Source organism: Siphateles boraxobius, unplaced genomic scaffold, assembly GCF_051911475.1.
Source record: "Siphateles boraxobius isolate OS27281-9 unplaced genomic scaffold, OSU_SipBor_1 19, whole genome shotgun sequence".
NCBI lineage: Eukaryota > Metazoa > Chordata > Actinopteri > Cypriniformes > Leuciscidae > Siphateles > Siphateles boraxobius.
The window spans coordinates 21,748,277-21,773,827 of NW_027508799.1; the positions used below are offsets into that span (position 1 = coordinate 21,748,277).

Below are 25,551 nucleotides of genomic sequence, written 5' to 3' on the forward strand. Positions count from 1 at the left end.
ACTTGTATAAGATTCAACAATTTTTTTAAGTCAGTTTATTGTAATTTAGGTTGAAGTGACTTAAACATCCAAGTTGATTGTACTTAAATTTTAAGGCAGCAACTTTTTTTTACTGAATAGCATTCTGTGATAAATTGCATTTTCTAAAATAAAATATTCAAAAATTTAGAATTTTATTCAAACTACTTGTATTGTTAATTTCACCAAGCATTTAATGTATCCTAAATATAAAAATTTAAGCTTTTTTTCTGGACATACTTGATGCTTGATTGAAAATGGCACACAAAAAATATTGATAAAAATATTTACATTTTACTTTTCTTAGACATTCATATACATTTTCCAAGCTCTTTTCATAGGGACAGCATTTGGTGGTCAAATTGTGTGGTGAAAACTATGCCAGGTGTTTTTTTATTATTATTTAAAAAAAAATAATTGTTTTTTTACTCTCTAATTCTTACACAATAAATATTGAAATTGGGTTGTTTATTTGACAATTTGTTTAGATTATTATAGTTCTAAAAAAGTAATCCATGGTTTTTGGCTCGGGGACAAATTTGACCGATATTTGAAAAATGTGTGAAGGCAATGCTTCAAAAACTTTTATTGATATCTCGTTGGAAAAGTCTGCGTTTTAATGCAATCTCTAGGATTTAAAATTGATGAGTTGAGCGGCCATGAGCAAAGACGACGGAATCTTAGGTTTAGTGTAGTCATTTATAATTAGCTTTATTTAAAAACCATAGAAGGCAATTCAATTGTATTTTCTCATTTAGATGTAAAATGAAACAATTGTGCACAAAGGAATACATATCCTATCACATCTCTTCATTAGATTGGTTGTGGGTTTGTATCTGTGTGTGTCCATACAGACAGATAGATTCTCCACATGATTGTTGCATGAATGAGCTCAGTACTAAATTAGACCACAGATCGTAGCCGTCCAATCAACAGGACCCTCAGCCTTCTGTGGTTGAAAGGCCAGACAATGCCAAAGCCTCCGATGAAAGAAGGAAAGAGAGACAGGATAGCTTCCTGTCACTCAACCCTCCATTACAGCGCACAGTTCCCTATTAGTGTTGCTATGGCAAAAGCCTCTCCACCCACAGGCGCGCCAGCAAAGGTTACCGCATTAAAAGGGCAGAAATGCTTCATTGCTTGCTCTATTTTTTCCCGCTCTCTTTCCTGTTTAAATGCGTCTTTTCCACTGATATCATCGTGGCTCACGGTGTTGTTGCACTTCAACAGATGTTGAAGCAGGCCTGGTGTGGTGCTACAGCTTCATTTGCAAAACATTAGCAGGGACTGAATTTGTACTATATAAATATCATACATTTCTTAGTTAAACTTTAATCGAATAAACTATTTCGACAAGAAATGTAATGCGATAATTGGAAAGTTGCTGTACTATAAGAAAACACAGTGTAACTCAAACTTTAAAGATTAAATGCCAAAAGGGTTGATGAACTTTGTGGTCACGTCAAAAACGGAATTACGACTGTCCAAAAACCTTTGAGGGAATTTTTTTTTTTTAGAATATTACCCTTTAAACGAGTGGAAACACATTGGTTTTGTTCAAATGTTTTTTTTAAAAGAAAAATGTTTGTTCATCTCTTGAAATTGAGTAGTGTCAAACCCATAGCAATACATCTCTGGCTAGAATAAAGAAGCCCTCCTCTTCAGTCTAGGGTCATTAACCTTCTCTAAAGGAAGGCATTTTAGAACAATTGGCATTTTAAAACACACCCTTGGCTGCAGCCTGTGTTCTTATTGACTAAAGAGCTTTGTTTGGATAAAAAAAAAAGAAAGGTGACCTGGATGTTGTGGACTTTGGTTGAATTTAAAGTGACCCTAAAAAGCATCTGGACTCTTTTTTTCACACATAAAATTCATGAATTTTGTTGCATTAGAAAACCAATTATCAAACCAAATTGCATCCGTGGCGAAATGATGCTAAAGCTTACTTTATTTAAGCCCCTCTGTTTTTAGTGTCAGGGTTATGATTTTAAATGTGTTTAGTTATTGTTCTTTATTTTGTTTTCAATTTAGTTGGTTAGTCAACTTGGTTTTAATTTAGTTTTAGGTTTCTAGTTATTTTACTGTTTTAGGGCTGCCAAAGTTAATGTTATAATTACAAATGTTTAATATTTCAATTTCTCAGTATAATCTAGTGTTTTCTAGTGACATTTTTGTTGAAATTTAATTGTTTAATGATTCCAGAAGGTTTTTTTATACCATAAACCATAATTTTATTTAAAAAAAAGATAAAATGTTTAGTTTTTGATTTGTTTTAACAATAATATGGGTGGATTGAAGATAGAAGTCAGATACAAGTAAGATTTATATTTCAAACAAATTCTTTCTATACAAAACAAAATGTAAAACAAAGTCCTGTTGTAAAAAATAAAATACATTAAAAAATAACATAATTAAGTGGGACAACTGTTTTCTTTAGCATCAAATCAGCATATTAGAATGATTTCTGAAGGATCATGTGACATTGAAGACTAATGATGCTGAAAATTCAGCTTTGCATCATATTACTATTTTCACTGTATTTTTGAAACATTTTTAATTCAAATTCATGCATTCATTTGGTTTTAACTGTTCAAATACTTTTTGGGACTTTGCATTGTGACTCTGCTCTTTTCGAAGCGTGCGTTGCGTATAAGTGCGCTCCCCTCCTCGGTTTGGCCTCCTGAGCACCGATCAGAAAGAAAGTTCACTTGTTTGATTTTAGAACAGAGTACACAACAGTGTCCTTCCTTCCTGCCTATAAAGAGCAAGAGAAAGCGTGAAAGAGGGAAGACTGCTGTCTTCACATGAAAAAGAAAGAGGGAGGAGAGGTTTGAAGGAGACATCAAAGGGGTGTGTTTCAACAGAGGTGTATGTGAGATGGGGCATCGGCAGGGGGGCTCTTCCTTCTTCAGGGTGTCTCTGGTCCTGATGCAACTTTGATGAGCTGCTCCAAGCTCAGGTTCTCTGGAGCAGGCCAATCCATGGTCGTGTGCGAGTACTCGCAAGTTGGATACATGGTGGTGTTTTATGCTTTAATTATGAGAAATCGGTCTCTCATATTAAACACCATATATCCTGAACTTATTGAGCTACGGTGCTCTTTCAAGGTATTCAAGTTCTAGTCTGGAATGCAACCCTTTTATTAGAATCAGAAAGAGTGTGCCAGGTGTGCTTGCTCATTTGCCTTGGTATTTATTGAAGCTTCCAGTCTTCACATGTAAATATAAGACGCATAACATTTAAGAATAAAAAATACTAAAAAAGTATAAAGAGACAGTAGGTCTGAATAAACATTTGCAGACTGTGGACATATTTGTAGTATTGTGAATACCATGAATAAATACGACTAAATGAATTTGCAGGATATTGCAATGATAAAAAAGTGTAGAATTGCACTTGCACTTTAACTGTTCAAGAGGGAAATAGCCTGTGGGAAGAAACTTTTCCTGTGCCTTTCACACTTGTGTGAAAACACAAGCGCCATCTTGTGTTTTCTGTTCCATTTCTCCTTGTTTATTGTCATCAAAAGCATCAGCACTGCATTATCTGGGTTTCCTTTGTCTTTGGTGTCAATGCTCCTACTTTTAAGGTCTGGCCTTGGTTTGTCCTCAGTCCTGCATCTTTCATAAATGGAGAGCTCTGTTGTGCTCTGCTAATTCATCAAGCACAAGTAGAACATATATGGAGAAGAAATGTGCTTTTATCCAGGAGCTTTAAGAGAAGAGAGAGACCCTATTTATATAGAGATGAATTTAGTTCATGCACTGACATATTTTCTGTTCAGGCAGTTGGGGCGGGACATAACAAAGGGCTTTTTCATTTATTATTATTATTAGTCATTAGCTTTTAGTTCAGATTGTTTTGAGACATTCTCTGGCCAAAGCAAATGCCTAGTGGTTAGTAAGGATTGGAGTTTTTCAGTAGGCTACCAACATTTTGCTTTGGTACCTTTATGTATTTATATATAATTGATGCTAAATTGAACATCAACCATAAACGGCCTTATACGAGTATACTGTCAACGTAAAAAAAAGTGCATGTCAACTTACATTTTGTTCATTTTATTCTCCAACGGTGGCTTAGAATATTTATTTGCATTTGGACACTCCCATTCAAGTGTGGGGTTTGTAAGATTGATTTTTTTTTTTCAAATAAATAAGTACTTTTATTCAACAAAAACAAAAAATAGATCAAAAGTGACACTAAAGACATTTATAGACGATTTTATCAGAGGATCCGGGAAGCTATCACAATTTACTCAAAAAAATTAAGAAGCACAAATGTTTTCCACAATGAAAATAAGAAAAGTTTCTTGAGTACCAAATTAGCATATTAGAATGATTTCGGAAGGATCATGTGACGCTGGTGATGAATTTTCAGCATCATTACTCCAGTCTTCAGAGTAAATTACATTTTAAAATATATTAAAATAGAGATCAGTTATTTTAACAGATTTTACTGTATTTTCAAAAAAATGCAGTCTTGGTATAAGCATAAGATACTACTTTTAAAAACATTACAGAAAACATTCTTATCAACCCCACACTTTTGAATGGTAATGTACATTTTTAATTGATGTGTCTGTTTCTGTATTTCACCAGAACTCAAAACTGCTTTTAAGTATTTTCATGATCAAATGGGAGACTGCACAATTCTCTCTCTTTCTCACGTGGGTGAGCATAGTGAGAAACTGGTTTCCGAGCTCGAAACTGTGCTTGGTTATATAAGTCCAGACATTTTTATTTGAAGAAAAAGGATCTCTCTCTCACACACAGTTCTCAGATGCAAACAATTTTCACTCAAAGCTCTAGTGCTGTCACATTGTTTTGGCTGCGATGATCACAAATTGATTGACGTTAATGTCATGAAGAGTGACCCTGTTGTAAAGGAGCCGCAGTGACGCAGGGCATTACTCTGTACATCACATAACAGAGCGTATAGCTACGCTAAGAGCGTGTCATCTGTTTTCAGGCGAGAGAGTGTCTTGTCTGAGTGCTGCACTTTGTTGGTGATTCTCTTGAGGAAAAGTAGTGCGATGTTTTTTGTATTACAAACATCATCTGTTCTCTATGTGGTAGTGCAGTTGAAGGCCTCAAAGTGCTTTTACAGAGCGCTGCATTTTCTAGGTTTCTTTTGTCTTTAATGCCAAAGCTCCTGCTTTTACAGTATGGTCTTGGCTAGCTTCAATCATGTATCATGATGGAGAAAGGACTCCAACATTGCACAGGTGTGCCTTAGGCTGGCCTCAATAAAAGGTAGTATATTAATAGTTATATATAATATATATATAATTTTTTTAATTTTTTTTTATCTATAATTGCTATTTTAGATTTTATATTATGTCTAAAATATTTCCCTAGCTAGAAATTATCTTCTGTGATCACGGTCTCTAAACTGATGACAAAAATTCTTATCCAATAACCATGAATAATTCATTAGTCAAAAAGTGTGGGAACTCTTGATGCATTGTTTATTAACTGTTGTTTTGTCTTTTTGTTTTAACCCCTTTCATCTGTTTTTATTAGTCTCTTAGTTAACATCCATAAAATGGACATTTTTGGACTGAATCCAAAATTTTCACGCGTTGGTGGTAGTTTATGCTGGTGTACAGCTGCTGCTGCATGGCATCGGTCTGAACTCTCTCCCAGCTCAGTTTGAAGAACTTTTGGCATATTATTCAGAAGTTCTATGTATGTTTTTTGTGCAAAAACTTTTTTTAAGGAGAGAAAAGTCATGAGTGTTCTTTTAAGGCTTATTCACATCTCAAATTATTTCAGAGATTATTTTTTTTTACCTGGAAAAATAATTTTATGATAAACAATGCTATTAATGATATTCAATAAGATAATAAAACTGATTTCGGTAACACTTTACAATAAGATTCACTAGTTAACATTAGTTCACTGCATTAGTTAGCATGAACTAATAGTGATCTGCACTTATACAGCATGCATTAAAGGGTTATTTCACCAAAAAATTAAAATTCTGTCCGTATTTACTCACCCTCATGTTGTTCCAACCCGTAAGACTTTCGTTCATCTTCGGAACACAAATTAAGATATTTTTGATTAAATCTGAGAGCTGAATCACTCCTCCATAGAAGCCTCCATTGGTATCAAAACTGGCCGGCCCTGAAAGTTAGTAAACACTGTTTAAAATAGTCCAAGTGACTACAGTAGCTCAACCATAAGTTTATCAAGTGACGAGAATACTTTTTGTGTGCATAAACCAGAGTGCATAAACCATGAACAGCTGTATTTTTTGTTAACAAAGATTAACATATACAGTAACAAATGTATTGCTCATGGTTAATTCATTTTAGTTGATACAATAATGTTTACTAATAAAACGTAATGTAAAGTGTTACCCCAATTTCTCTCTTTTTTTTAACACACACACACACACACACACACACACACACACACACACACACACACACACACACACACACACACACACACACACACACACACACACACACACACACACCACAATCTCTCTGAAATTGAAAGCCCAGCAACCAATAACACAATATTTATCGACATATCTTTAGAAATGGGCATTCCAGATGTTACATAAGTAACATAAGCCATAGCAGCAATAAATAAAATTAGTGCCATTCTGTGTGAATCACTTCAGTGCAGAAAACCCCTGCAGTCAAAATCTCCTCTGCAGACACACACAGACAGCTGCCTACTACTGTCAGGCCTTTATTACGACTTCACTTGAAGTTATTAGACACGGTGTTCCTGTCTTCAGCCGTCCTCTTTAAATCTCTTCTTGTCTTCCTTTCATTTTCCATCTCTCCCTCCATGGGAGCAGCCAGCAGTGTCTTCTGTAACAGAATGTTCTGGATGTTCCACTTGCTGTGCGCGTGTGACTGATACAGGGAGCAAGTTATAATGTAATTTGATGTTTTACTGTATATTAGATCAGGAGGAATTGTCAGAAAATATAACCCTGACAAAACACTCATAACCTAGGTGTGTGTATTTGAGAGAGCCTGAAAATAGAGTTTCATCTTAGAAAGTCGTTGTCTCTTCCTGCATAAAACATGGAGCTGTCAGAATCAGGTCTTGGATGCAGAAACGCTGCTGCAGCCATGTGTCATTCGCAGCAGTTACTTTAGAGATATACTGGTGCTATTGAGGTTTCTGTGTGTGTGATTGGTGATAGGCTGTGTTTAGCCTATCGCCTTTCAGAAAATCTTATTAAACCTCTCCATCTTTGGGAAGGAGAGTGACAGCGATTTGTGCATGGTTTTCTACAGCTTCTGAATACATTCAATATAAAAGTTACACCAGATAGCTGAGTTACAGCAAAATAATTACCATTCACTTCTCACTTTCTCAGAAACCGAAGTTTTGAATGACTAACACATGCTTGCAATGGTGGTTTATTGACCCCAATAACAATGAAATGTCATGATTCTCAGAAACAGCAACATCCGGCATTCTTTTGGACTTCCACTCCTCTAAGGTAAATGTAAATATGAAAAAAATAAATTGGAACAATGGCGTTTTGGTATGTGTGTGTGTGTGTGTGTGTGAGTGTGTGTATATATATATATATATATATATATTAAAAAAAATCTGTTTTCTACATTGAAAATAAGAAACCAAATTGGCATTTTAGCATGATTCTGAAGGACCATGTGACACTAAGACTGGCCGCAGAAAATTTTGGTTTGCCATCATGTGAATAAATTACATTATTGTTTCTTTAAATATTAGTCTGGTACTGAAGCAAGCGTTACTTTTGACAACAACTAGTAACTTGGATACAAAACCTCTCGTTTCCCTCCATGTAGTATTCCATGTCTCCTATGAAGAACAATGATATTGAGCGCCAGAAGGGAGAGAGTGAGTGAGCTAGCGTTTTAGTTTTCTGCAGGACCTCTGCTGCAGTCTCCTTTACAGAAGGCACTGAATATTTTGGTAGCTATAATTGTGGCGAGGTGTTTTCTGATTATTTGCTTGTCTATATATCTCAGCAGAAACAAATACTCTCTGAACTGCATTGAAGTTATAAGGATGTCCTATCCAAGGGCTATAGGAGTAAAAATGCACCATTTCTTCGAGTTGAGCATCTAAACAACATTGTTGCAGAGTCCATTGGCAATATACAGCATATGTATATTCTACGTAAATGGTCACAGGCAGCCTAATTGGCGCAATACTGATTCTGGAACAGGTTTACACACAGCCACACACACAAAAAAAATGTGTGCGTGTTGTCAATGCAGTTTTCTGGTCAAAGTAAATACTTTCATTGTGTAACATGAACCAATCAAAAAGCCCTCTGAACAGTTTCTTGAAGCTGACATCTGTGCGCGCCACGTGACATCTCTGAATCAGCAAGGCTAACAATTGTATGATGGTTCTGATGTAATTGAGGAAGTCAGGGTTGAACAGGTTGAGCTGCTGTTGTTCGGCGCTTGTATTGAAGCCCCATGCTCTGCAGTGTAATGCCATTTTTCAAGGCCGCGCAAGGAGGCGTTGACTGTTAGTCATTACGTCTGTTCGAGAGAAAATCGCTTATACACACTCAGATCCTTTCATTGAGAGCTGCAAGGAAACAAGAAAAAAAAAACGTTTGAGACATTTTTATCGTAATCTTGGAACTTTTTGTAAATGGGATTTCAAATATTTCTCTTTCCAAGGCTGCACTTTTATTGTCCGTGTCTCATTTTCCGAATTCTGTTTTGAGTAGATATAGCAGCCGTTCTGTAGATAATGTTTATGTGCAGATATTTGTATTACTAATGTAACTGATTTCTTTAACAGGGAGGTCAAGGCTTGGTAGGCCTGTGTTATTAAATTATGCCATTTGACTAAGAGCCTGTCAAGGTGTAAATTTTAAGATGCTTTTAAGACCAACGTTCTGCTGACTTGAGATGGAGTCGGAGATAGGTTCGTTCTTAATAGGTTTTCAGGCAAGTTTCTCATGCATGTGCTCTTCAACCAGTTCACAAACGTCCGCTCTGAAAACACTCCTGTTATTGTCAGAAATCGTGTTCTGCCTTCGAGTAGATCGGACGCCTGGAGCAATTTAAATGCTAATTTTGGGTCCATTTACTGACAATTACCAGATAATTGAGTTGTTTCAGTGTTTTTTTCCCCCTTTCCTTTCTCATAGCTGGATAATGCCGAATGACTGCTTATTGTATTTGTGTTTTTAGTTATTTTGGGGAATGTGGGCGGATTTCTATTATGATAAAATAACGAGCCTTTTGTACTACAGGGCGTTTTGCAACCTTTTTTCCCCTGCGACAATTTTGTTAGAACTATCACTTGTGCAGCTGCCAATTTGCCTGATAAGTTTTCTATTTTTGTTGTGTATGAGATGCATTAAATGACAGACGTGGCAAAAGAGAAACGAAAAACAGTGCTACTCGTTTGAACTGCACGACTCAGGCCATTTATCAGATTGGCCCAAAAGAGCGAATGTTTACTGTAAAGACTCTGGGGCGGATCTAATCCGTGGGGAATTTGCATATCATAATTAATAATTGGTAATTAATAATTATTCATACATGTTTGGATTAGATCAGTCTTACATGTTAATAAAACTCCCGATAAGGGATGGTATGTCATTTTACCTGCATGCATGTCTGTGTATCCTTGCACTTAACCACAAGTTGATTGCAATTAACTACACGGACCACGTCTTACAAAACAGGCTAAATTAATTAGCTCAATTGTCAGACTAATATTTGTGGGACTCCACAATATCATCTTACTTTATAGGATTTCAGGAAAAGCAATTCTGTGGCCACAAGAATTGGGTTTCCTGCCCTATAAACACATACTCTTTAAAGTATCTTTAATTTGTAAGCTTTTTGCTATAAGATCTTTTGGCACTTAAGGGACTTGAAAATGAGCAAAAAGGCAGTACATCAATCAGATGAATATAATGAATTTAATAAGGCAGAACTACTTATGTATTTACTACGGTTACATGGGATATATGTATTTACAAACATAATAAACAACAATACACGATAAGGCATCGATGAACGAGAAATGCATAGAGTGTGGACAATGGAAACACGTGTGAGAGGGGAAGAGGAAGAGAGAGAGAGAGAGAGAGCATTGGCAACATTCCCCCTGACAGTCCCCTGTCTGTAACAACACGAAAACATCATCTTAATGCTTCTTAGAAGCTCTATAAAGAGATATACTTAAGTTTCTGGGTCTCTCTGTGTCGCGGCATTCCTGCGCGTGCGTGAGCGGAGTCCTTTAGGAAGCGTCACTGGGTGCTGCTTGGCGCGCGTGTTGAACGGAGTTTCCAAGTCTTTGGGGTAACATTACCAAAGGAAAATAGTTCGGCTAAGTTCTTTTCACTTTGTGGAAGAGAACAGAGTCGACTACGGAAAACAAAACTTTGACTAACAAAGAAAAGAAATAAAGATCTCTACGGGGAAATCACGCGGAGTTAACGTCACATCTTCGCATGGCTGGTGAAGAAGCGTGTGTGCGTCTCTCGCCACGTGGTCACGTGCGCGTGTTTCTCCTTCAAAACGAGCGCGCGCTCGTTTAAAGGTCCCTGGTAGATGGATTTGCTGAAGAGATATGTCACGCGGTGTTCTTTTCACTCGTCGATTGGAATTAAACACGGAGACTTATCTAAGACTGAAAAACACAAACTAAACTAGAAACAAATAAAAGAAAGGCGAAGAGCTCGCCCGGAGGCGAGACCTTACATTATGACACAAAGACAGGCGAAGTAACAGAGCGAGCGGAGGGGGGAAGCGTCATTTATCACCTTGGAGAAATCCGGCCTCTTCCTGTTGACTTGGCCAATTAGAGGATTGGAATTTCACAGGCGGGACTTTGGTTTTTATTGCTCTTTGTCTAAGAGAGAGACATTTGAAACCCTAATTTCGTCGGTGTTTAAGAGCAGAATCTTCACAATTCTTATAATACTAATGTGTCACAAGTTTAGCAAAATGTAATGTCAATTAACAAATGGGGAATGAAGATTGGAGTTTATCGAGACCAAACTTGCCACAAATGGATTTGGTTAAACATTAGTTGGCAAAGTTTAAAACATTATCGCATTAGAGTTGTCGAGAAACATAGACCAAACCACAAAAAGGCAACTCATGAAATAGGGAACTTAGATACATTGTTCATACAATTCTCAAGTGTATATATTATAGCATATATATATATATGAATACAGGATTAATTTCTCCTCCTTGGTTAGAATTCAGAGAGAGCCACAGTTCTGTGAACATTCCTTTGGGTCGTAAACGCTGTTATCTAAGAACACCAGTGATGTTAGTTTTGGTCTCTTTTCACTCCAAAGATGGAAAACATAGTAAACTATATTTTACTGGATATTACTGTACGTATTCTGATTGATCACACCGAAAGCATTCTGGAGGTGTCCAGAACTATGTGTACAAGTTATGGGAATAGACAGTTATATTTAAAATGCATAATGAAGGTATTTATAATTCACCTTAAGCTACGATAAAATCATAGTCATTCCAATGTGACATGGGCAAATGGACACACAAAAAAAACCACATCGAATATATCTGGTTAAATGTCTTTTAAAGAAAAGAAGTTCCTTTTCGCTTTGGAATCCACTTCCTTTGGGACATTCCGATCAGTCATAAAATGTCTTGTAAGCGGACACCACGCTCTGTCCTGAGTGTGGTCTTCACTGGTGGGGGAATGTGTGTGTGTGTGTTTGGGTTAATTTACATTCAGAGATTTTTGGTCTTTAGCAGAATGTATTTAGTTATTCAGATTCACCCACTTAGCCCAGTCCTTACATTACTGACCGGTTTCGATCACGTGACAACTAAACAGCTCTGTCGGATCCATGTAAGAAGCGTTTGGTGCAGGTCTCTGATTCAAACCACTAATTTCTCTGTGATTTAAACTAGGATAACGCCATTGAAATTGTCAGCAACACTGATGCGGAAAACAGGAGAAACATTGAGCCGCAATGATCCTGTTAAAGACTTTTCAGTTCACAAATCAACTGCATTTACCATGGTTTTACTGCAGTAATACTTACTGGAATCATGTTATTGTGGCAGAAATCTAGGATATTCATTATCACATTTAATTATATTTTGTAGCCTATATGACAGACTTGCGCTCCAAGTTGTATTTTCCTTTTTAGTAATTTATATTTCTAGCAATTCAAAACCATCATGGCGAACAGTGCACATCTGAAGTGTTTCAGCTGAAGGAATAATCCATTATTTTATCGGCTTTAATATATCGGCCTTATTTTCTTATTGGGCCGATATTGATTACATTAAAAATCAACATGTATTGGGCAATATGCCCGATATAGCGTCCATCCCTAATCTACATGGATATAGTACATGAAAAGTACCTCATGGGTAGTTATGGAAATATTTTTGTTTGTTGCACAAATGATTAATTAAACAATATTTTCAACTGATTCATTACTTACACTCTGCAAAGAGACAACCCACCCTCACTCTGTGTGTTTTTGTGTGCAGGTATTGAGTGTCCCCGAGGGTCTCGAAACATGCCAGGTGGGATGCAGGTGGCAGAACCGTACAGTGATGAAGCCATGCTGTTCACCAAAGAGCTGGTTCTTCAGAGAGAGGTAAGGCCTCCTGTCATTTACAGTCTGTTTCTGTCGCTTTGGTCTTCACAAGCTGTTTCTAGACTTCCCATTTCTATAGTTGATTTGACAGTGCCTGTGATGTTTGGTCTCGCCGGTCATTTTGTGACAACTATCTGTCCATTCTCTTCTTGGCCTGTCTCCTTACTGCTGTCTTCACTTGAGATACTCAAACACATGTTGGAAACCAACTTGCTGTTTTTGTGCTTTATTCAGAGAAAATGTCTATCTGTTTCAGTTACTTTATGAATAATGGTCACACAAATTACATTTCCAGAACCACAGATATATGATAGTTCAGACACTTAATGAGGAAAATCACTTACCTGCACACTATTCTTACTTTTTCCTCAGGGTGCTTGACGCTTTGCGGGTGCTGTTTCCATTAATGTTGTGTGAATGAGGTTGGGGGTGTAGTCAGGCCTAATGAGGAGCTTTTTTAAGAGCCTAACTTTAACCTGAACTTTACAGAGAGACTGGACGCAGGGACATTCTGCTGAAAATTACAAAAGAGACAGGAAATAAAAAAAGATGGAGTCCTAATGACCTCTGTCACCCACAGTGAAACTAAGCCTTGCCTGTTATAGGAAATGGGAGTTTTTGAGGAAAAGAGTGGGCTGTGATCCACTTAGTGTGAAGTGTGTTGACACTTCATGTGTGTCAGACCGCCAGTCAATTTTAATGGACAGTGTAGACGCGATCATACTTTCATATGTTTTAAGATTACATATTTCCATGCTCATAGAAAAATAATTGTTTTTTGGACGTTAGTGTTAGAATTTAAATATAAATTAAATAAAATTTTTCTAGTTTTACTCAACATTTTTTTCATTTAGACAATCATCCAAAAATATGTAGTAAATATTAATATTACTAATTGCAGTTTATATGGCTGCTATACATAAGTAAGGTATGTCTATACACACAAATATTAAGGTATGTGTATACACACAAATAAGGTCCGTGTACTTTTGCGTCCATGCCTTTTTTCCTTTTAAACCGTAATTGAAAAACGAAAAATAATGTCAACATAATATCTCATTATTTAATACATATGAAACAAGCCACATGCGCATTTGTAAATCCGGTGACACGCGTACATTGATTTTTATTATTAAAGTAGTGTTTTCTGTGTTGACTGCAAAGATGAAGTTGACGACCGCCATCTCCGAAGTGAACGTGCCTATAGAGAGAAATGCACATAATGGATTACATAACCAGAGAGTAGCCTATTTCTTTTAATTTTGAATTAAGTTCGTTTAAAGACATTTCAAGCTTTCTATGGATATATTTCTTGTGTCTGTGAGACATAAGCTGAGTTTCGGTTATTTATGATGAGACGTGCTCTAGTTCACGTGCAATGCAAGTGACCGCGCAGGCGCCTCCATGTCATGATTATATTGTCTGCTATATTTGCTTATTTATTAAATCCAGGCAATTGGTTGATGAAAAATGTATTAAAATTAAGATACAATTTATACAAAATGAAATACACTTTAAAGAAAGGCTTTTTACAAAACAAAACTGAGTGGTCAAAATCATGTCTGACCCACTCCATGTCTATTGCGCATCCTATCTTACTCATGCTGTTCACTTTTCATAATCAACATAGATGGGGAAAAAAATAACATTATAATATTTTAACAAATATGAAACTAAATGCGCTTTATTTTAATGGCTACAACACGTATAGTAGGCCTACAGACTATCTATAAGTACACGGACCAAATCATTTCTACAGTGAATCATTCAAATTTCATCATTCTTGAAAAAAAGAAAAAAGTTTGAAATCCTTAATGAATTGTTTGGATGCCAAGTAATAAAAATTCGACCTTGCATCCAAATTACACAATTGACTAATCTGCGCCGTGCAAAAAACATACGTTCTCTTCAACTTTTTCTTGTCCATAATGCATTTGTTTGTCCCGTGGAAAGCCATTGTGTTTGTAATTCCCACTTTTAGCTCCATCCCATAAGTTGTTCCTCTCAGTCTGGGTCTAATCTCTCATGATCTGAAGCACGTAATTAAACTGGCATGAGAGGCTGCATGTTTCTTCCACACACACCTCCTGCTTTTGAGGTTTCCACCAAGTGGAATTAAGACTGTAGGCTTTGGATTTCCTAAAGCACACACAGCAAGCTGCTACAGAAAGAGCGAACGCATCTGTGAATGTCTCTGCCGTGATAGTCAAATTAATAAATACATTTTCAAATTTGTATGCATTTAACTTTTAAAGTCAGCAAATGAGGCAAAAATAGTGTCCAGTTACCTCAATATAGTTATGCATATTTCATTGGTTTTATTCTTTTGTTTTTATCTAAAGTGTTATTTAATGTGAAGCTGTTTTGTTATGGATGCCAGACATATTGATTTATGAATAATCTAATCTTTTGGTTTAGCAGCCATCCAGTTCCTTTATCTATGTGCCCGCTACATATTTGAATATATTTGATTGTAATGGATAACTGTTTGTTTTTAACACATGATCAGTGATTGGGCACTGTAAAAAATACTAGGCCAATCAGAGGCTCAGGACTGTGTTCCCATGTGGGGAGTGCTTTAGTGTGTCACACTGTGTGTGTGGGCGCTGAGGAACACACACACACACACACACACACGTATGGATACACTTTGTCCGAAATTAGGTTGAACTTGAGAGATAATAGATCTTGTTTATCTCTTTCTCTTCCTCCGTCTCATTTCTTGCCTTAGTGGAGGAGGGCAGAGGCAATTGTGTGTATGTGTGTGTTCATGCAGTAAAGTGAAGGAAAAGAAGACCGTTGATGGCAGCACATGCAGAAACTCAAGCATGGCGGCTTAGAGAGAGAGAGCTGCTCGGACACAATCGTGACTCATCCTTATGTGTGCCACCCCCAGCTGCCTCTCACAGATAGTCCAAACTCAACAAATGACCTTTTTGTTCAAAATCTCTAGATCTTACACACACCCGTAGTGTCTGAGTATTTCTCAGTGTATATTTTGTCTCGCACATACACATAGTTTGTGAGTTGGCTTACTATCTTTACCACTTGAGTGTTTTATGTCTGGTTATGTTTATGTATGCCTATTAGTGGTCGACCAATATATCGGCCCATATTTGGCATTTTTAATTATCAACCGAGAAGTTTTTCTATTTGGCCGATGTGTTGTGAACTGTACTTTTTAGTTTGACTGTGCACACAACTCTCCCATTCTCCGTCTTTATTAGTTTACGGTCTCTATTTTACAGCTCTGTTTATATTTTAATGTTTTAACTAACAAGATGAACTGAAATGCACACTACTTTGGTTTAGAAAGATAGACACATGTGAATATGCATTATACAGAGCTTACAGCCTTCTAACTATGTCTTGCTTTGCACCATTTGTTCAGTACTTTGGGCATAATTTGGCCCTTAGTGAAAACTTTAAATCCTAATTTTATTAAGGCTTGCCAAACGGCTGGTGCAACTCTACCCAAAGTTATATTGAAGCGTTGATGTGGACCCTTTTGACTTGTGCCTGTATGCAACCACAAAGCAACAGTCTGGCAACCACCCATTCAACCCACATCGTGTTGGCAAGTTTTGTACGGGCGAGCAGCACCATGGAGTTCTGCCATTACATAAGCTACACATCCCAACATCATTACTTAAGATTATCTCTGTTTCCATCTCTTGCTCTCTCTCTCATTTGTTCTGTGTTGCTGATCAGTGTAGCCCACAATCTCTCTCTCTCTCGATGAATAATTAATGGTGTGTTTGACAGGCAGGACACACTCTGGGCGGCTGAGCTCCTCTGGGAGAGCTGCTGTGGTAGTCACATTAGAGATTTCTCCTCACCACACACATGCTCAAACTGCTGCAACACGTCATAAACTCTGCCAGTGGCCTCTTGTTTTAACCGAATGCGGACATTCATACATATTTGAAGCACGGCGGTCATGGGGATTTTCAGATTTTTGCTCTGTTTGTCCTGTTGTCGTGATTAAGTATTGATATGCTGGAACTGAGTTCATGAGATGTGTCTCTGTTTGTATAAATTTGGTTCCAATGTATGATTTCTCATCTTTTCTCCAGCAAGGTCTTAAGTCTTTTGTAAAGGTGCATTAAATTCAGCTATTGAAATTGATTTCAGTCCTCTGCAAGATTTTTGGGTAGAGTTTAATTTTATGAGGTAAAAGGTCATTCTAAAAGCAAATATTGAAAAGTTTTCTGAACAGGCTGATCTGTGATGATACAGTATTTCTGCACGTTAAACGTTCTGTTGCTTTTTAAAGTATTAGTTAAGCCAAAAACACACCATCTGCCATTTATTTATTCATTCTCATGTATTCCACTGTATATGTGATTTCTGAAGAATATCCTGGTACAGGATTCAAAGTTCCTATTCAAAGTCGTACAGGTTTGGAATGGTATTAAAGTAAGCAAATAAAGGCAGTATTTTGGTTTTTGGTTGAACTAATACTTTGTCATCTGGATAAACCTGAATGGGGGAATTTTAGTATGGAAATATTGGTTCACTGTAAAAATAGGTAGTTGTGGTTGCCAGAAATTGACCATAAAAAATACTGTAATACAATAATAATGCACATAGTGCAAAACATCTTTATCAATTTATATAATATATAATCGTATAAATGAACATTTATATCAATTATAATTGTATTTGATGTTTAAGAAAATACAAATGAGACAAAGTATGGTAATTAATAGTTTTTACTTAAAAAACAGCCATTTGATAGTAGATTACAGTAAATTAATTCATAGTTGACTATTCTTTACTAAGTTAATCTTGTAAGTTAATAGATTTTCACTTTTCTGTATGTTCTGAACTTTGTCTGACATTTTTGTAGAGCATTAGAGGGGTAGCAGAAAAGAGTTTATTGATGGTTTTTGTTTTACTGTTTATAAAAGTGAATATATGGATCCCAGTGTGCTCTGCAGTTCAGTCCGATATCTGCTTCAATCTGGAGTAGTTCTGTCTGCTGTCTTCCAATCTTTTGGATAAACTCCCTCCTTTTTTCATTCTCATTTTATCTGAGAGCTTTTATTCTGTGAATAACTAAATCTTTTTGTGTTTCTATCCCTTATGTGTTCCTTTTACTTTAATCCACATTCTGAGAGTTTTAGTCAGAACTTCTCTGGTGTGAATGAACTCATCATTTTAAGTGCCTATTTTGTTCATTCATCCTTTGCCCCTTCCCCCCTCCCTCTTTCACTTATTTCTTTTTCTTGCTTTTGTTTGTCTGTTCATCCACTGGCTCAGTGTTCACTGTATGAGGAGCTTGCAGGGTTTTTGAAGTTGCTAGTTTGTTGCTAAGTGACTGGATGGAAAGACAGACTGACTGAAACAAAGATATGCAGTCATTCTTGGCTCTATGCTGTGTGAATCTCTCTCTCTCTCTCTCTCTCTCTCTCTCTCTCTCTCTCTCTCTCTCTCTCTCTCTCTCTCTCTCTCTCTCTCTCTCTGTCTCTGTCTCTGTCTCTGTCTCTGTCTCTGTCTCTGTCTCTGTCTCTGTCTCTGTCTCTGTCTCTGTCTCTGTCTCTCTCTCTCTCTCTCTCTCTCTCTCTCTCTCTCTCTCTCTCTCTCTCTCTCTCTCTCTCTCTCTCTCTCTCTCTCTCTCTCTCTCTCTCTCTCTCTCTCTCTCTCTCTCTCTCTCTCTCTCTCTCTCTCTCTCTCTCTCTCTCGTCTGCTCTGACCCCCTTTTGAGGGTGACATTTTGTCGCTTTTTGAAATGAGAACTCTAATAATAAAGTGTGTAGTCTTGCTTTTTCTTTAAGGTTGGATGTTTTTTTTTTGTGATCCTGTCTATTTATCTTAGTCTAATTATCTAAATTACATGTTTTTATTGTATTTTGCAGCAGTGTTTTTACTATTGTTTATATTCTTATTTATTTTTAATATTTTTTATTTTTCAGTTTTAGTAATTGTTTTTGTTTTAATTGTTAAACAGAGTGGCACATTTATGAATCTACAGAGCTTTTTGCAGAGTTGGGCTCATATGGACTCTATGTGGGCAAACCAATATTGATTGACCCCATGTATTTTGGAACAGTAGATCCTGTCATGAATTATTCTAGATTCTGGATCTTTTGGTATGTGTTTGGGATGTATACTTGTCTGATTGTATGCTGAATGACATCTCTTCCCATGTCCCTGCGTTAGCGTGCTCCATGATCTGGGAATGCAGTTTCATTGCAGTGCTCATGGCAGTGTGAGATGAGGTGAATGTTTCCTGCAGAGGGCACACAGACCTCCACTGAGCCTAAACTCAACGCAGTGTGCACACAATTAGCCTCCCAGCTATTTTTTTTCCCTGCTAAAATAGAAGCAAATTAAAATGCTGTCATTACCCCTTCCATGGAGGGAGCCGTGTCCTAAGGCTGCTGGCCATGCAAATGAGACACTGGTGGCTTTCGCAGAGGCCCCTGTTGCAAAAAGAAACACTCAACGTTGTGTGTGTTCTGGATAAAGATGCAGGATGGAATAGAGCTCGATGTAGTGTGGTCCTCCATCACAAGACAGGAAGGTTTCCTGCCTTTGAAAGCAAGTGGTTGGTCCTTTTAAGTGGATGTTTGCTGAAAGGGTTTTGAATTGGATATATTGTACAGAATCTTTTTTTTTTTTTTTTTTTGCATAGTGCACTACATGCATAGCAATTTTTTGTCCTGAAATTATATTGCTGAAAGCACTATAACCGCTGTCTTATTTTTTTTTTAACTGTATCACAAAAGTGTATTTGGTCAACATGAAGCCGCCACATTCACAAAACCATTTTGCTTTCGACTTCAGGCTGAAAGAGGAAAACCATGTAGATGCTTTTTATCCAGTGGGCTTTTTTTTATTTTTTATTATGGTACATACCAAACTTAAATTACTTTTGAGGATGCTTTTTGATCAGAACATAAGGGGTGAAGGTCAAGATCATGTATCCTGATACATTAAACAGTTTTTATTTATGTACTAAATGAAATCCAGTTCAGATGTTCTTTACACAATGTTTTTTCTATTGCAGTATGCCCTATCAGTCCACAAAAGGAGAAAAAAAACTGTCCTTGTTGCACTTGTCCATATAATGATTAATGGCCAAGATCAGGATTTTTGCTGAATAATAAAAATGTCCCTGTTTTTCACTAATCCCTATCGTATGCCCTCGGAACACTTGGAAAATATGGTATATTTTGGATCATTTTGTGATACTTTTTGTTTGTCAGATCAGTGCATTACATCTATTGGAACTAGTTTTTGCTGATTGAACATGCTGAATCAGTGTTAGAATGTCTGAGAAGTGACATGCTGTAATCTGATGACTGTCGACGTTGGTCTACGAGTGTCAAAATGATATTTTGCCTATAACAGTAGCCAAAAACAATGCCTAAAAACCTATTTGACTGTCGACCATCACTCATTAACCAGTATCTCTTTATGCTATAAAAATCGGTCAATACTGATTTCATATTGACTTTAAAGATTAGTTTTAATCACTGTTACAGTATTCATCAGTGTTCAGTAAAACTCCAGTGGCTGTGTGTAGACCTGTCCTCCTTTCTCCTTTAGCGTTTCCAGGTGCCAGCAGTCAAATCCCTCTGTGTCCTTCCAAACAGAGGAAATGCCCTTCCAAGAGAACCCCACTCCATATACACACACACACACACACACACACACACACACACACCTTTTGTCTTTTTTTTTTTTATTAAAGAGGCCACGGGTACACCTTTCATTGTGATCCGTTTTTCATTGCTTGTCTGTCTTTAGCCCAGTAATGTCACCATGACCTAAATACAATTTTCCCTTAAACTTCCTGTCTCAGGGCTCATTTCACCCAGTAAGGGTCAAGGAATTTTTTTTCATTAATATGGCAATTCATTTATTTCATACAAGGTTCCCACAGTATTGCAAAACATTGAAATATCAGGGTATTTTAAAAGTGTGTTTTCCAGGGCTGTAAATAGAAATGATAAAAAAAATACAGTAAACACAGTAATATTGTGAAATAATGTTTTTTTTCTTTTTTTTTATGTATGGCATCATGTGATGGCAAAGCTGAATTTTTAGCAGCCATGACTCCAGTCTTCAGTGTCACATGATCCTTCAGAAATCAGTCTAATATGCTGATTAAGAGCTCAAGAAAAATTTCTTATGTTGAAAAAAGTTGTCTTTTTCTGTGAAACCATGATACTTTTTTCCCCAGGATTCTTTGAATAGAAAGTTGAAAAGAACAGTATTTCTTTGAAATATTCATCCTTTGTGAAAGTCAATGTTATGCATCCTGCTGAATGGAAGTATTAATATAAAAAAATACACACAAACAAAAACTCAAGGACCCAAAGTGTTAGAACAATGTTCTGCTCTAAAATATTTTACAGTTCATAGTTTGCTGTTAAAAAAAAAATATATATTCTTCCTTTTAGTGAGTCTCAATAAAAGTTTTCATTTTGTCATCTCAATCAATATCTTCCAATCAGTTCTTTGGCTATTTTAAAGCATGTGTCAAGACCAAAAATTGTCTTTTCAAGAATTGCTGTCTAGGTTGGCAGCACACTAGGTTTTGTAACACAGACATTGTCTTTTTGACCTCTTTCCGAGCTCCGTCTTTCAGCAAATTCCTGAAGTGGCCTCGAGAAGGAAAGAGATTTAGTTAGTTCTCATTCATACTCCTCTCCTCGCCCCATGACCCTGTAGCGGGTCATACATGTATGCGTGCTTGTTTTATAAGGCTGCTAAACTGATTCAGTGCTTTAATCCAGGCAGCCATGTTGTGTGCCCGCTGTTCTCAGCTGCTTTATGACATGACTTTACTGAGCTGGGTCAGACACTCAACCACATAAACACACACACTCATGACAGCTTTATTGTTCAGTCCCTCACTCTTCTGGTTCTATCAAGATGGTCCTTCGCAGATGGAATGACGGAACAGAGTGATAATTGTTGTAATTGCTTAGGGAATTAAACATCACAGACGTTGATGTAGCGCTCCTCACCATTTCCGTCCACTCTATCTCACTGTCTTTCTCATTTTCAGTGGCTCGCGCTCATGCTGCGCAAATGTAATCTTTTAATCAATGATATTGAGCCGCGTTATTGTAGTTAGTTTTATTCACCTCCTTCAGTGGTTGAGTATGAAAACCTGTTGCGATCCCTCCTCGTTTTGAGGAGATTTGAGAGATTATGCCTTTTCTGAAAGGTGCCGTTGTGTGCGTAGGGCCATTATCCATTAAGGAGCTATTGGGCTAATGTTTATGTGTGTGTAAATGCGTTTGTGACAAACAGCCAAAGGTAGAAGTTTTATAGGAGATTGTAGCACTAGATTGAATGTTTCCCATGACAATCAGGTTGCCATGGGAGCTTCATTCTGGTCTCTCCTTTGGCCCATTCACACTCGACAGCTGTCAACACACACGCACGCGCGCACAGATTCCCTCAAGCAAGCCTTCCTCTTCCCTTCCAGCGTGTTTGATCAACACCATTGCATTCTCTCCTCATTTCACTCTGCATCTCCTCCTCCTCTCCTTTGATCCAGTCTCCCATCCCTTTTCTTCTCCTTCATTCCGGCGGTCTCTTAACTCCCTGTGTGTGTTCGCTTATGGGTATTCCAACTTTTCTAGCTAATTAGAGTGTGTACAAAATGAAGTGAGTGTGTCGTGTTTCAGGTGTGTATATGAAGTTCTAGTTCCTGCTGTGGGGCCCTGGGGCTTTTCTATCCTCAGGAATCAGCTCTAGCAGTGTGATCCTGCAGTAGCTTACTCCAGCACAATGCCTGACCTCTTCTGGCAGACAGGACACCCCGACAGCCCAGAGGAGAGGGCCTAATCTTCCCCGCCACGTCAGCGTTCCCCCACCCCACACGGCTCGAGAGAAAGGGCAATCAGGACAGAATTCATCTATAGAGCTTCAAATAGGGTTGAATTTTCCCCTAATAGTGCAGAAAGGAAAGCTTGATTTATCACTTTATTCAGGGTCAGAAATTGGCTCACGGCCAAAAACATTGATAATGTCCCTGAAATTCAATTCAGTGTCAATGAAATGCATAACCTCTATTTATTATGTTGGAGGGGTGTTTTTTAAATATTTGATATTTCTCTTTTAGATATACGTATTACAGTTGCTGCATTATTACTTTATTGATATTTGTTCAATGTCCAAGTATGCATACGTTGTATAAAGAGTTGATGCTGATAATTAAATATTTAATTAGATATTATAATATATTACACTAATATAATCAGAAATAGTTGTGAATTCAGCTGAAACGATCGTAATAGTTTTGTTTTAGCATTTTTGTAATTTATTTTCTAAGTTTAGAGATATATACCACAGTTGACGCGGAATTATATTCTATTAATTATATTGTATTGTTATTTTTAAATAGTATATTTTATTAGAAATTATAATAGATTACAGTAATATAATCAGAAATAGTTGTAAATTCAGCAGGTTCAAGTTTCAAGTAAATATAAAATTCAAGTTTTTATAATTTGAGTAATTTCTTTTCTGATATAAGAGATATGATTGATTTGATATGATACATTTTGCATTAAATGAGCTGATGCTGAATATTTTAGATTTGATTGTTATAATACAATATAATAAGCAATAGTTTTGAATTCAGTAGAAACAATTGTAATAGAATTATGATATTGTGATGTTGTGTATATTGGATTGAGACGTGTATCATAAGGTAGTCAGCAATACCTTGCATTTGATAGTTCATGGGAGAGTGTTTGTATTTGTAGTGGAGTGTCTGGGTCAGTGTGACTTTATTGTAATGCGATCTGTAAGTTCGTCACAGGCGATTGTTTCATTACTTTTGTCCTGTATACGTGTGTATCAGAGCCCGTAATGGTCTCATAGCTCTCGCTTTAGGCAGAACAAGAGCTGTGCGAAGTCACATTAACAAGATGGCTGACCCAACATTACACATTACTTTCTGATACTTGCAGCCATTAACTTAAGCAGCACTATTGACTGATGGTGCAAAAGCAAAGCTATAAAGGGTAATTGGCAAAAAAAGAGATACCATATGGTCTAGATCATAGCAGTTGTTAATCCAATCCAAATAGTTATCTGTTCTTGTGTGCGTCTGGACAAGTCTGTTAGCGCTGTAGCATGTGCAATAATACAAGTATTAATGACAAAAGCATCTGCCTCTTAAAGTGCTTTACAAAGAACACAGGTTTCGCACAAATGCGTTCGCAAAAAAAACATGTTTGCGCTTCTGAGAGTTTTCTCATCATTTATGTTCCAGCCTGCGCCTATAAATGAGTTCTGCACAACTTAAAAAAGAAAATGGAAATAGCTGCTGCTATGCTGACATTTTTGCTCAATTACACTAATGAGAGCATTAGGAGCATGTGCATTTGTGGCTCCGCCAGCCAGAACTCTGAAATGGAGCTTTTTCACGCCTGAGCAGGGAGGTTCAGAGAAAGCTGTCTTAACTGCGGAGCACGCACTGACAGCAAGATGCTCGCTAGGTACAGCGTTTGGCCAGAGGAACGCTATCGCTTTTCTTTCTCTTTATTGCTCTTCTTGAACACATTCTTGTGCCAGAATGTGGCTGGAATTTGGTCATACTGTGCTTTTCCACCTCTTTAAAAGCGATGCAGTTAGCTTCCCGTCCTTCCACAGGTACATTTGCCTCTGTGGCTTTCTTTTCTGATCTTCCAACAGGCTGCTAATGGCTTTGTTTGTCATGATTTAGACACATTAGCATGGCCTGTGCCAGCACAATTGGGAGGTATGCCATGTTCAGGGCCGCTCGACCCCTGCTGCATCCCAGCAAGGTGCCCGACAATATCCGAGCTTCTTGCGCACAAGACTTGCGCTGTTTGCCACCGCGGCACGCAAAACCTGGCACCGGATGCGTCTTGCGCCATAGGCCTGGGGCCTAAGCTCTTGATGTTTATGTTCAGCGGGAGTAGCGTGGGATTTGAACTAGTGCAGGTGTACGACAAGCCAAGTTTGTGTTCTTATAGAGTTTTCCTGTCTTAAAATGGAAAATAGTTTAAGTATGACTTCTTTCTGGCGTAGCCTATGCCTCAAGTTCATCTCTTTCATTTCCCAGAAGCCTCTGGGATGCTGGCATAGATTTACAGCTGTATTAATCTACTCTATGTATCCAGCTCTCTTTTGGCATCAGTGCTCGCATCTAGAAATGAAGCTGCTGCCGCTCGGTGTGCTGTCACCTGAGCTGATTTAGCAGGTGCTAACCTCCATCAGCCAGGAAATGTCAGGCTGGCCTGGCTGCGTTTGTGTGCCGCTTCCTTCAGGGCAATGCATGCTGATTAGAGCATGTGCCTTTTCAGAGCGTTCTGAAATATGACCCGCTTCAGAGACGTGGCTTGTGTCAGCGTACCTGTTACTTTGGTGCACTTTCAGTTAATTAGCATGTCACAGGTGAATGTAAACAAAACTAGTACTTGAATGCGTACTAGGTGATGCCCCCTGTTAGTAACTTGTTTTGTTTTTCCTCAGAGACGGCGGGTTTTGACTGATTTTGACACTTTTATCGACAGATACTATGAGTTTCCTCTCTGAACTTTTAGGAATAGGTAATGCTGATGCAACGATGCACCAGATATGTCTCCCATTTTCCCTGCAGGATTACCGGAGGAGGCCCGTTCTCACTGCTTTAGGCAAAGTGACTAACAAAAACGTCTTGAGCAGACGTTGTAGTGTCTGTCGATCATCAGAAGCATAGTCAGTTCGCTCGGCGGCCATCTTGGCAGCACTACAGGTAGCTTTTTTTCTCTTTGGCAAATATGCATAAAGCAGAGCTGAGTGGGGAAAGACCAAAATCTCCAATACTGTTAAGATTAAATAACATCAAATAAACTATAAAATGTTATTTAGATTTATATGAATTTCACTTGCATCACAAACAAAGCCCTGCAGAACACAGCAAATGCATAACTACTATATTATTTCTAT

The 25,551-nt window shown here is 37.5% G+C and overlaps 1 protein-coding gene across 1 annotated transcript in view; it reads left to right on the forward strand.

The window, feature by feature from the left end:
- Window positions 1-25,551, forward strand: part of snd1 (staphylococcal nuclease and tudor domain containing 1) — a 167,285-nt gene that overhangs the window by 56,219 nt on the left and 85,515 nt on the right. Inside the window, exon 16 of the mRNA XM_077234280.1 lies at window positions 12,512-12,621. Coding sequence (XP_077090395.1) covers window positions 12,512-12,621 — 110 coding nt within the window. The remainder of the gene's footprint in view (window positions 1-12,511; window positions 12,622-25,551) is intronic.